This window comes from Bufo bufo, chromosome 2 (assembly GCF_905171765.1).
Source record: "Bufo bufo chromosome 2, aBufBuf1.1, whole genome shotgun sequence".
Lineage (NCBI taxonomy): Eukaryota > Metazoa > Chordata > Amphibia > Anura > Bufonidae > Bufo > Bufo bufo.
Window position 1 is genome coordinate 164,668,404 of NC_053390.1, and position 12,260 is coordinate 164,680,663.

The following is a 12,260-nucleotide window of genomic DNA, read 5'->3' on the forward strand; positions in this document are numbered from 1 at the left end:
TTCACTGGTAACCTTTGCCATATTACAGACATAAATGGGATGTAGAACTTTAAGGACTATGTGAAGTCACTCTAGACTTTCATTCTTATGGACTGATATGAGAGGCAAATTATATTTTGGCAGCAATATAATCAATAAACCACTTCAGATAATAAGTCGGTTTCTGTAAGTAACGTGGTATCCGCAAGGAGATGATTAACTGTATATACCTGCTGCACTAATACCAGTAGACAAGGAAGTCGGAGTATTAACAGGTGAGAGCTGTAGCTTGTACAATGGCTGCCAATGGGTTACTGAGGTCTCATTCATACAGTACCCAGGAGTCTTTGGTAGTCTCTGCCTGAACAACAGGTGATTAAACAGCTTATGTGGCAGGTTTTTAGATACGGATGGCTTACTTCAAGACATGCAGTCACTGATCTTTAGGAATGAGTCAGCTGTAGGACACGCAGTGAATGTCCTAGCTCTGGTGTTAGCTGGAAACCGATAGATGTGTGTCTAGCATTATGGAACGGTGGTATCTGTAGTTTATTATAGTTACAATGACTGATCAGATTAATTAGGGGGTTTAAAAGCTTATTAGATATAATGTTGGGAACATTCATTATAAACGGTGCTAGAGTTACTTAATTATATATAAATTAATAGGGGTCATTTATTAGTGATCGTGTCTTGAGGACAATTTTGTGAAGGACATATAAAAAAAATTTTTTTTATTGATATTTGTATAACATGTACCATACATTAAAGGGGTTTTCCAGCTTTTTAACAATTTTTGACTCCCCCCCCCCCCCCCCCTACCTCCCTGCCAGAACTGTGGAGGGAAGCATACCTACCAGCTCCTAGTCACTGGCTGCAGCGATACATGTGAACCCCCCCCCCCCCCCCCTGCCCTCCATAGGGGAAGTTTACAAGCAGGGATTGGACTGAAGGAGCTAGAACCGAGCAGCAGGGAGCAAGTAAGGCTACTTTCACACTGGCGTTTTGGCTTTGTTTGCGAGATCTGTTCAGGGCTCTCACAAGCGGTCCAAAACGGATCAGTTTTGCCCTAATGCATTCTGAATGGAAAAGGATCCGCTCAGAATGCATCAGTTTGGATGCGGACACCAAAACGCTGCTTGGTGTCCGTCTGACGAAACTGAGCCAAACAGATCCGTCCTGACACACAATGTAAGTGAATGGGGACGGATCAGTTTTCTCTGACACAATCTGACACAATAGAAAACGGATCCGTCCCCCATTGACTTTCGATGGAGTTCATGACAGATCAGTCTTGGCTATATTACAGATAATACAAACGGATCCGTTCATGACGGATGCATGCGGTTGTATTATTGTAATGGAATCGTTTTTTGCAGATCCATGACGGATCCGCAAAAAACGCTAGTGTGAAAGTAGCCTAAGGTTGCTTCCCTCCACAGGTCGGGGGGGGGGGGGGGGAGCCGCATAGTCATAAAAAGCTGGAGAACCTTTTCTACAGACTCTCCAGAGTGGCTGGACCCGCAATGGTAATCACACTTACCTTATCCCTGCCACTGGGTTTCTGCTCCATCGCAGGTCACATGACCACTTCAGCTCACTAGCCACAGCGGTTACATGTCATCCATGCATCACATAGCGCAGTCACATGACGCTTGGGTGACATCATTGGCTGCAGCAGTCATGTGACCAGCACCAAACAGAATGTTGACCCAGGGAGACCCAGACCTGCAAAGCCAGTGGGGATCAGGTATGTATCTGCCATACACGGCCAGATCCGAGGGGTGTGTAGAAAAGGCCCCCAGGCGGTAACAACCATTTTAAGGTAAATTAAGAAATTACATACAAGGTGGGGGGGGGGAAACTTTTATGACAGATAATAAGTAATGCCTAAAAAATAATAAATAACCAAATAAAATAACTCCAGTCTGTATCTGTTCTTGCCAAGCTCAACTAAAGTCAATCAGATCGGACCAGGAGGCCTTTATGGGCTCCAACAGATCTGCTAATTAGCAAATAGACAGATCAGGAGCTCCCATTCCTTCAGTTGGTTTTATATACCACTGTCCACTGATTTTTTTAGGGTCAGAATGTTAGGGAAGTTTAATATAAAGAAAATAAAAAACTATGTGAAATGTTTTTTTGAAGAAGGGCATGGTACAAAATTAAGATGTACTAACTGTGTGAACACACGCTGGAATACACCCATAGCAAAGGTTGACTTGCCATACAAATAGCCTACGAGAAATGGATGAGGCCCTCGGGTCTCCAGTCTTTATAACCGCACTAGCAGTGGGTGATTGTAGTTGACCACATGAAACTGAAATTACTTTAGTGAGTAAGGTATCTGCCTATTTCATGCCCATTTAGCTCTTTTTCACTATGATAATAGTCAATCCCTTGCAAAACAGCCATTGTTATTTGTATAGAAATATTTTTATGGTATTGTATAATGCGCCCTAGTTTCATGTATATAACTAGACAAACAGTTGAACAAAGCCTTGACACTTCTGTCAATTTGCATTTAGAACGTGGGACTTCCTGCTAACTCTACTTTGTATTTTGGAATCCAATCTGCGGCCGTTCTCTGTACAAATGCACAAATTGTAATCAGACTCTAGAATTGTTCAATGTTTTTTCAAACTTTATCTGTTAAGTACCCTTTGCACAGGCTGAGAATCCGCCAGATAATTGCTAATGATCGTTCATAGGAATGCTCATTAGCGATTATCTGGCGATGTAGAGGTGCCAGTGTGCCACCCATTGTGTAGGCACCCTAATCGACGTTTGCCAGCAGGAGACCATTCCATCTAAACACGCTCTGCTGCCAGCAAACAACAAGTCTGTATGGGGACAAGCAATGGCACTAGTGATCACTCCTCCCCATGTAAATGCAGTGGTCTCCCCGCTGATGAGCAGGTGATTGCCAGGAAGGAACACTTCTTTCCCAACAATCGCCTGTTGAATTGTCCCGTCTAAAGGGACCTTTAGTCCTTGAATAAGCTACATAGTTTAGTTCTAGAGGAATGGTATCTTTATTTTCTGTATGAAGTTCCAGGCCATAATTAAATTGCTAGAAAGGTTGTTGAAATTCCTTCACCCACTGAGCCCCGATTAGAGGGAATGGGCTTCAGCTCGGTCTTTTTAAAACTCTTATCTATACCTTTACCAGCATCTCTCATCATCAACTCACAAACATTTTGTACAAGGGGTGTTAAATAAGTTATCTACCTCAATATGAAAACAAAATTTACGGAGATAATTTTACACACAACTTTTCAATGGGCACGGTGGCTGAGTGGTTAGCACTGTGCCCTCATTGCACCAAAGCCCTGATTTGCATATTAAGAAAAAGTATCAGAACTCGGGATTGGAGCCTCAGATAAAAAAAAGAAAACTGGCTTCTTAATCAGGTGAACCACAGTTCTGTATCTATGCAAACAGCTGCATAGGGCGGTGGCTGGTGCCAGATTCCTGTTAAGTATTTCATGGTAGAAAGATGAAAAGGTAAGGTGATTTCCGCTAACTTTATCCGTCATCCCAGAACAATCAGCTCTGGGAAGTGACCCTCATTGTCTGTTTTGCCAGAAGTCGGAAATAATCCAAAAGTACACAGTAATGAGGTGTCACAAATAACTATTAATTTGTCAGCAGAAGCATTTACCGCATGAAGCACAAGAGGCAGCCAGAGTGAGTGAAGCCATCATTCTTAATGTGATTTTCAGCCGCTATGAAAGGGGTGCACTTAACGTGTAATACATGCGTCGGCAGTACATATTATGAGGACCTGTTACATGACAGATAATATCTTTGCTGGTTATGAAAAAGATACCCGACACCAAAAGAAAACATTATCATTATTCTACATTTATGAACACAATTTGTAGGAGATACAGTAAAGCTTCCTAAATCTGACATCAAAAATCTGAATTTCCACATATAGTCACAAGTAAAGTCCATAGAAGGTGCAAAAGATAAAGTTCAGTGCAAATGCAGTAATACTTATAAATTAAAGTAGTCTGTGATACTGATCACATTGACTTTAGAGGTGGAAAGTAAGCCCACCAGGACGCTTGGCAGCGATGTGCCGGGTTATGAGCCCCTTTTCTCATTCATTTGTTTGGCTGCTCTGTGAACAGACTTCTGCTTGACTTCCTAAATTGATCCTTTACTGCCTGACCTAACCCTTGCCTGATCTCTGTTCTCACCCTGAGAAGCCCGTCCTGATCTTGGATTGTTTACTGGATTGCTCATACTCTGCTTGACCTGATCACAGCCTGCCCCTGACTATGGTTTTGCCTGATCCCTTGGTGCTCTGCAACGGTGTCTCATGACCCCAGTGGATCAGCAGGCTCTTCGTAGGTGACTACTCCAAGAGGCATAATGGTTCTGCTGAGACCCGATGGTTCTGCTGCAGCAGAGTCCAGATCCATGCACAGGGGTTAAAGGGTAAAGACCCAAGGGGTCATTTGGAGTAGCCCCAAGCAAAATCTGTTCAAGTGATACAGATGATCCCCATCTACTCTGTTGTACCATCAAATAATGGACCTGGCAATGTGCTGTGCTTTGCATTATAAATAGAAACCACAATGCTATCATGTACATGCTTAAAAAGGAAGTTGTCATCAGAAAATTATCTATTGTTTAAATCAGGTTTTTAGGGATGAGCGAATCGACTTCGGATGGTACATTCGAAGTTGATTCACTAAAAACTTTGCTCTAATACTGTACGGAGATCCCACTCCGTACAGTATTAAAATGTACTGGCTCCAATAAGCCGAAGTTATTACTTCGCAAAGTTGTGCGAGACTTCGTGTAATAACTTTAGAAATTAATTATTACTGTAAAAAACCTTGGTATCGAACTTGGGTTCGGTTCCTAGTGGTACTTTGGAACCGAACCCGACCTGTTATTGTCACTACTAGGGATGACCAACTGTGGTATCTGATGGCTTCTCAGTTCATCACACCAGCAGTTGGAGCAGTGTGTTGCTCCACAGCAAAGGCCGGATTAAAGCGCTCACCACAAGTCCTCCGTACTCAAACCAGACCATGGTCGGATCCCAAACAAAACCTGGATACGTAGCTGAAGATGATAAGGTTCCAGTCTGTAGCAGTCCAGGTTTCTCGTTTACACCACCACTGGAAACAAAGGCAACAGTGGCTGGCTGTCAATGGCAGGACACGACATGTGCGCCATGACACCACATTTCCTTTTGCTGAGAACCTGGAAACAGTCCAGGCAGAGATAGGGGTGTGTAATGGAGGTGACACTTGTGTCTGCATGGTGGACAACAAACAGTAGGAGCTGCTTGTGCTTGTTAACAAATCAAACAATCATGAAACAATCGTGAATCACTGTGATATAGCCTAGGAGGCTAATTGGGAGGTGAAATATGCTGCACTAGAGAGTATATAGATGGTACCATGCTAGACCATCAAAAAGGGACTAAGAATGCTCTGATGGGCTGTGGATGATGATGTTATGGGTGTAGTGGGCATGTTGGTGTAGTAAATGGGGAAGAACGAGAGAAAATGGAGTACTAGGCTCGGAGAAGCACAGCTTGGAGGTACAGTGGGTGGATGTCAAGAGGAGCTGCTGGCATCATTACTGACACCCCCACAACCAGGAAAACGGGGATGTACTGGAGATGTTAGGAAAGCTCCGCTTTATTAAAACAAGCATGAAGACCCTCATTCAGTTTCAGTCTGTCATATAGTAACAAACTCCAGTGTATTGGAGGGGCAAAGTGGTGGCACTAATTCTCTGTACTATAGCCCCGAGTGGCCCTATCTCCTTACCTGGTATGCTTTTTTTACAATGTAAAGTACATTCCACAAACTAGTCTCAAGCATTAAATCATTTGGGTAGCTGAACATAGCAAATTAAATTGTCAATTTAAACTTATGAATTTAATAAAAATTACTGTATCTTCTAATATTATGTAACTAATGGGAGAATAGTTCAACACATACTACAGTTAATATTCAGGCACTTTGATAAACATCTCTGATTTTATCATAATTTTTTTGTTCTTTATTACATTTGAAGAGTGAATTTAATGTCGATTATAGTAAACTGTGAAAAGCAGAATCTTCATTTGGAATAAGAATTAACTAAATTCAGTTCCAGGAAAGGAATCTCATGTGAAGTGATACCATGCAGGTGTTAATCCAGCCGCGTGCTGGAGAATAGGAAATGTAATAAGCGACAAGGCGATTACCCTGCAGGGCCATCTCCTGGAAAAAGAACAAATATGTATGGAACTAAAAACTCATCAGATGTCAGCCAATGCCCAGGAGGACTGACTGCTAGACGTACAGTGGAGGTGGTAGAGCTTTAGGTTTCTGAGCTGTCATTTCTATAACTCCATGAACAGTTAAATGCCCTAACCTTACAAAAGTGTTAATAAAACAGACAAGCACAGTGGAGCTGTCATGTAAACCCCATGTTCAAATGTTAACTCTACACTGATGAAGGGCAATCCCCACGAAACAGCTGTCAGCAGATGCGGTACTGGCTTGGCTAGGATCCAAAATTATGTCTTAAAGTCTGTTTAAAAGGGACTCTTTTTCAGAAAGGAGTATTTTTCAATTCCGAATTCATAGACTACATTTTGTAATAAAAATGTTGGCCCTTTTTCTTTTTCAGTTCGGCAGGACAATGTTGCCTTCAATCAATTATCTCTCAATGTTCGCATTATATAGACTGTGTTTTTGTTTAAAAACATTTTCAAAAAAATTCTAAAAACACAACCTAGAACTAAAGTCCATTATTTGTCCTCTTATGTTACAACTTGTAATTTATCAGCATGTGAGTCATCTTGTCTTTACATGCCAGGGGAGAACCCGTACGTGCAGTCATTAGATAGAAGTAGTCATCCCAGAAGTAGTAATCATTCAGGGACTGTCCAATACACTATAACCAATATAGGAGACCAAGAAAACTCAGTAATGGCTAAATCGAATATAAAAAGAATACCAGTACTTCTCAAAACTTCACGGTAGATCCCGATGAATGGTTTCTCCATTCATCTTACTTTTCATCTAACCACACCTAAGCTAAACAACCCATAGCCACCAGTACATTGCTACTTACTCACATCTTCTGACCATGTTTGCATATATAGTTCCTTCATCCTTGGGTGAGCTACATCAATACAGAGGTCACAGACAGATGTTATGGTTGGCCAAACAAAATGCGCACTGTCTCTTACTCACCGTCTGATGGTTTTTGTCACAGTAACGTAGCCCGAAGTAATCTATCTCCACAAGGTTTAGGTGACGGAATACGTAGTCCAGGACAACAGAGCCTTTAGTTGACTTCTGTGGGAAAGAATGTACAGAATCTATTCAGGAGAATATTCTGGGTTGTCAGCGTCATTCATGCATTTACTATGGTATTGTGTAAGGAGAGGGGTTTGTATTATTGACCAGGAGCTATGTTTGGCCTCCTCACAGCGAGAGGCTCTTAAAGGGTTTCTGTCAGCAGGAAAATGGGTATTAACCTGGCTGACATTAGTGATGTACTAATGTTAGCTGAACATAACTATATCAGTGCCACCTCACTGCGTGCCGCCGTTATTGAGAAAAAATAACTTTTATACTATGCAAATGAGCCTCTAGGTCCAGTGGGGGTGGCGTTGATCCTTCTCCTAGAGCAGGGATGCTCACCCTGCGGCCCTCCAGCTGTTGTAAAACTACAACTCCCATCATGCCCGGCTGTAAGATGATAGCTGTAGTCTGTCCGGGCATACTGGGAGTTGTAGTTTTGCAACATCTGGAGGGCCGCAGGTTGGGCATCCCTGTCCTAGAGGATCCGGTCTCCCACCTCTGGCCACGCCCTGCTACACTTGATTGACAGGGCCAGGCAGCGCTGGTCTCCGCTTGCCGGCCCTGTCTCTTGTGGAAATCTCGCGCCTGTGCCGTCCTGTTCAGTATTCGGAGCAGGCGCAGTAAGTGAATAATGCTCGCCAGCTTCACTCACTGCGCCTGCGCTGAATACTGAATGGGGCGGCACAGGAGCAAGATTTCCACAGAAGACAGGGCCGGCAAGCGGAGGCCAACGGTGCCTGGCCCTGTCAATCAAGTGTAGCAGGGTGTGGCCAGAGGTGGGAGAACGGAGCCTCTAGGAGCAGGATCAACGCCCCCCTGCACGTAGAGGCTCATTTGCATATTATAAAAGTTATTTTTTCTCAATAACGGCGGCACGCAGTGAGGTGGCACTGATATAGTTATGTTCAGCTGACATTAGTAACACTAATGTCAGCCAGGTTAGTACCCATTTTCCTGCTGACAGAAACCCTTCAAGGCCTTTGTCGTTTTAATCCTAAAGAATATTCACTTCATGAAATGCCAGGAGAAGGTGCTGCCCTTGTTTTCCTCTTTAGTCAGCCTGACAAGTGAAAGCTCTTTGTTTAGGAGTGTTTCCTTATCATTCCCATAAACTCATGTTTAGTCACAGAAACACCTACTGCTGCCTCAATGCTCCATAATGTGTCAATAAAAAGTGACTAAAAGCATGAGACAATTACACAGTACACCATGAAAGGATAAATACTAGATAAATACCAGCAATTTCAAAGTAATTTCCTCCTTCATATAACCCATCAGGATTGCGCACTCTCATATTCCATGACTGGCACATTTCAGATTAACCCATACTGTGATTTGAAATTTTTTATTAGAAGCAAGGAGTCCGCTTCAAGAGGTTCTGTAGGATTTTCATACTGATGGCCTTTCCTTAGGTCAGGTAATCAACAGAGTAGCGGAGGACATCTCCTGACACCCCCACCAATCAACTGCTCTGCAGTGGCTCCAATGCTGGAAGAACACAGCACTGCCCATTGGGTAGTGGACGGAGCTGGTTACTGTGGAGCTGCTCCAGTTCAACAGAAGAAGTGTCGGACACCCGTCAAACTGATATTGAGGACCTATCCTAAGGAAAGCGCATCAATATGAAAATCCTAGAGAGCCCCTTTAAGTACTAAGATACAGCGAGACATTTATCATTCTTTTTAGGCCTGTTTATGGCAATATTTTGACGTATGAATCGTCACCCTTTTTTGGGGAGAAATTCTGCAACATTTACCCACCTAAGCCTTACTTCGTCACTTTTCAAAAGAGGTCTATGTTTTAGGTCATGTTTTGTGTTTAGAGGCATATTTAATATTTGCATCATTTGCAAAAGTCAAATCTCCACCCCAAGCAGCCCCCTGGTGTACTTTTACAGACGTAGGCATACACCACATTGCACTTGCGCCAAATATATCATTATTGTGTGCCATTTCATAAATTTGGCACAACCTCACAGAGTAAAGACAAACTTAAAACGGACACCAAAACCACTGCAAATGATAAATTCCCCACAGCATGTACCAACCTCCATTTATAAGGATAGGTTCACACACAGCAGATTTTGAGAACTTTCTGCAATTGTTGCATTGACTTAAATAGCGCTTTCAGAAATCCACAAACAGAATGCAGAAACAACCCTATTTAACTGCATGGAATGGATGTTCAGTCATAGAAAATTTTTGCAAAAAATCTGCCACATATCCTTACACATTTTTTTTTTTTTTACAAACTGAATTGGATAACAAAAAACAAATAGGGGCAGGTTTATCATAACCAGGCTTGCTGGCGTAGAAGATGAAAAATGTGGCCACCGGCTACACCCCCCTCTCCTTGTCACACCCCCTTTTTGAGAAAGTGGCAAGGCCAGAGAAACCGCATCTGCACAAAAAAATTTGCAGTTGAAAAAGTCACAAACGTGCAGTTTGCAACTTTTTCACGCCATAGTAGTGTATTTTAATGATAAATGTGGGCTGTAGTGTTTAAGTATCTGTTGCATTCTTTCACTATCTTATGTGTTGTTGTTTTTTACAATACTGAGATTAAAGATAAGCAGTGACAGAGGATTCTGCCAGCTGCTTATCCCAAAGGCTAGAAAAGGCTCATCCCCTTCCACCTTTTAATGGAAGATGATGTAGGCTAACAAAACTGATCTGTGATAGATTCCAGTATAATTTAGCTGATATACCAAGAACATGGGAAGGGGAGGAATTTATCAAACCCCCACACTCCAGAATTCTGGCTTCCAAAAGATGCAAAATAGGGCTTTGGGACTTTTTGGGCTCACTTGCGCACATGTTTTGCAACTTTTTGCATTTTTACACCACCCACTTCAGTTAGGGAAAGTGGCTGAGGAAGTAGAAAGCTATGTTAGTGAGACTGACTTCAGAATTAATCACTGAGAATTTTTTTTTAGAAAACCTTCCAGTAGAAGGTTCACGTAAAAAAACTGAAGGACAAAAGTGTTAGGTTTAAAGATGCGTCAAATTTAACAACGTGCAACATTTGATAAATTTGGCACAAGGTAAGCCAACGCAACTCAAGAAAAATTGTCTTCAAATATTTCCCTCATGATAAATTCCCCCCCATTGACTCTCACTAATATACTTTGACTGTCTTAGGAGAGAATTTGTCTAAACACAGCAGAAGAATGATTAGCTTTATTAGACAAGTCTCACTTATTTTTAGGTGACAGATTTACTCTAATCCATATACTGTCAATGTGCAGCTGAATGATTAATGTGTCTGCTGCTAATTAAGCCTAGATCAATGGTGTTCTGCTACAGTATAATTGTCTCGAGTGAGCACTTGTTTGGTATAGTAAGGCATCAATGAGCTTTTAAAAAGATAAGACGATCCGTCTGTCTTCACTGTTCTTCTCTTTACATCCTTGTCCTAGCAGGTCCACTTCTTTACATATTATGGTCAATACTCGGCATAGGCCATCAATATCTGATTGGCGGGGGGTCCGACACCCTGCAACCCGCTAATCAGATATTCTGCAGTAGTTCAGATGCTGAAAGTCAGTCAACACGGTGGCTCGGTGGTTAGCACTGGTGCCTTGCAGCGATGGGGTCCTAGGCCCAATAGTTTGTATGTTCTCCCTGTGTTTGCGCGGGTTTCCTCTGGGTACTCTGGTTTTCTCCTACACTCCAAAGACACACTGATAGGGAAATTAGACTGTGAGCCCCATTGGGGACAGCGAGTGATGCGAATGTCTGTAAAGCGCTGCGGAATATACAAGTGCATAAAATAAATAAATACGTTGGTGGTAGAAATACATACTGTAGCTCCATCAATTGTGCAGTGGACTGAGATAAAGTGAATGGCAGTAGGGCTGCAGTTACAGTCCACATCAAAATGGACACAGCTGTGTAGTTCTGGCACCAACTTTCAGGACCAAAGCTACTTTGAAAAAGCTGTCAGATCCCCACTAATCAGATATGGTTGGCCTGAGGCTTCACCATCACTGGTAAAGGAGTGGACAAGCCCTGTAAAGCATACCTACACTTTCAGATGACGTTTCATGAATAAACTGCCATATGTATATACATGACTGACCATAGGACATGTATCTGCCATTTTTAGTAATTCCCCCTGCCGACTACATTCCTAATGTTCATTTCTTCCTTGGTGGCTGGAGACTAGCTGTAATGATGTCTGCTCAAAAAATACACATGGAGACAGGATCTTCAGCTTCCTTACTCTCTCACACTCAGAAGCACCATATAAGACATTATAGAGAAGTACTGAGCGTATAGATGTGACTAATGCATTTGGGGTGAGATACAGCACTTACTGTTTCACACTTGCATTGTTGTTTTCCGGCATGAGATCCGGCAGATCTCAATACCGGAAAAAAAAAACGTTACTGTTTATTCCTTATGCATTCTTAATGGAAAGAGATCCGTTCAGGATGCATCAAAATGTCTTCCGTTCCATCAGCATTCCGTTTTGTGACCGGACACAAAACCGCTGCAAGCTGCAGTTTTGTGTCCGGTTATAAAACTGGGGGGAAAAATGGATCAGTCATTAAAAACAGGAGCTTAATAAAAATGTATCCGTCACCCATTGACTTTCAATTTATTTAGTGAAAGATGTGTTTGTGAGGAATATGGATTATCATTTATTGGCAGCCCTGATTGTCATTTGATTCACCTTTTGGCATGTACACAGTCAGTGTACATGCAAAATAAGTTCTCACCCCCCAGCCATCTGATGTCAGCTAGCAAGGGAGGAAACCCCAGGGGTCCAGGCTTCAAGGAGACTCCAGGTGGATAAAGTCACACCTCAACCAGCCAGGTTGGAGGCAAGCTAATCCTGCAGGAAAACCCTCAGAAGGAGGTCTCAGCCCTTGCCCAGGATCAATGATACCTCCCAGACATGTTGGCACCTACATTTCATAAGGAATTATGAATCGTCCGTCCA

The 12,260-nt window shown here is 42.5% G+C and overlaps 1 protein-coding gene across 2 annotated transcripts in view; it reads right to left on the bottom strand.

Moving 5' to 3' along the window:
* EPB41L4A (erythrocyte membrane protein band 4.1 like 4A) overlaps window positions 1-12,260 on the bottom strand; it is a 286,001-nt gene that overhangs the window by 168,279 nt on the left and 105,462 nt on the right. The window contains exon 2 of one of the 2 annotated variants that reach the window (XM_040421620.1): window positions 7,200-7,304. The exons of the other annotated variant lie outside the window; for it this stretch is intronic. Coding sequence (XP_040277554.1) covers window positions 7,200-7,304 — 105 coding nt within the window. The remainder of the gene's footprint in view (window positions 1-7,199; window positions 7,305-12,260) is intronic. 2 annotated transcript variants of the gene reach the window in all.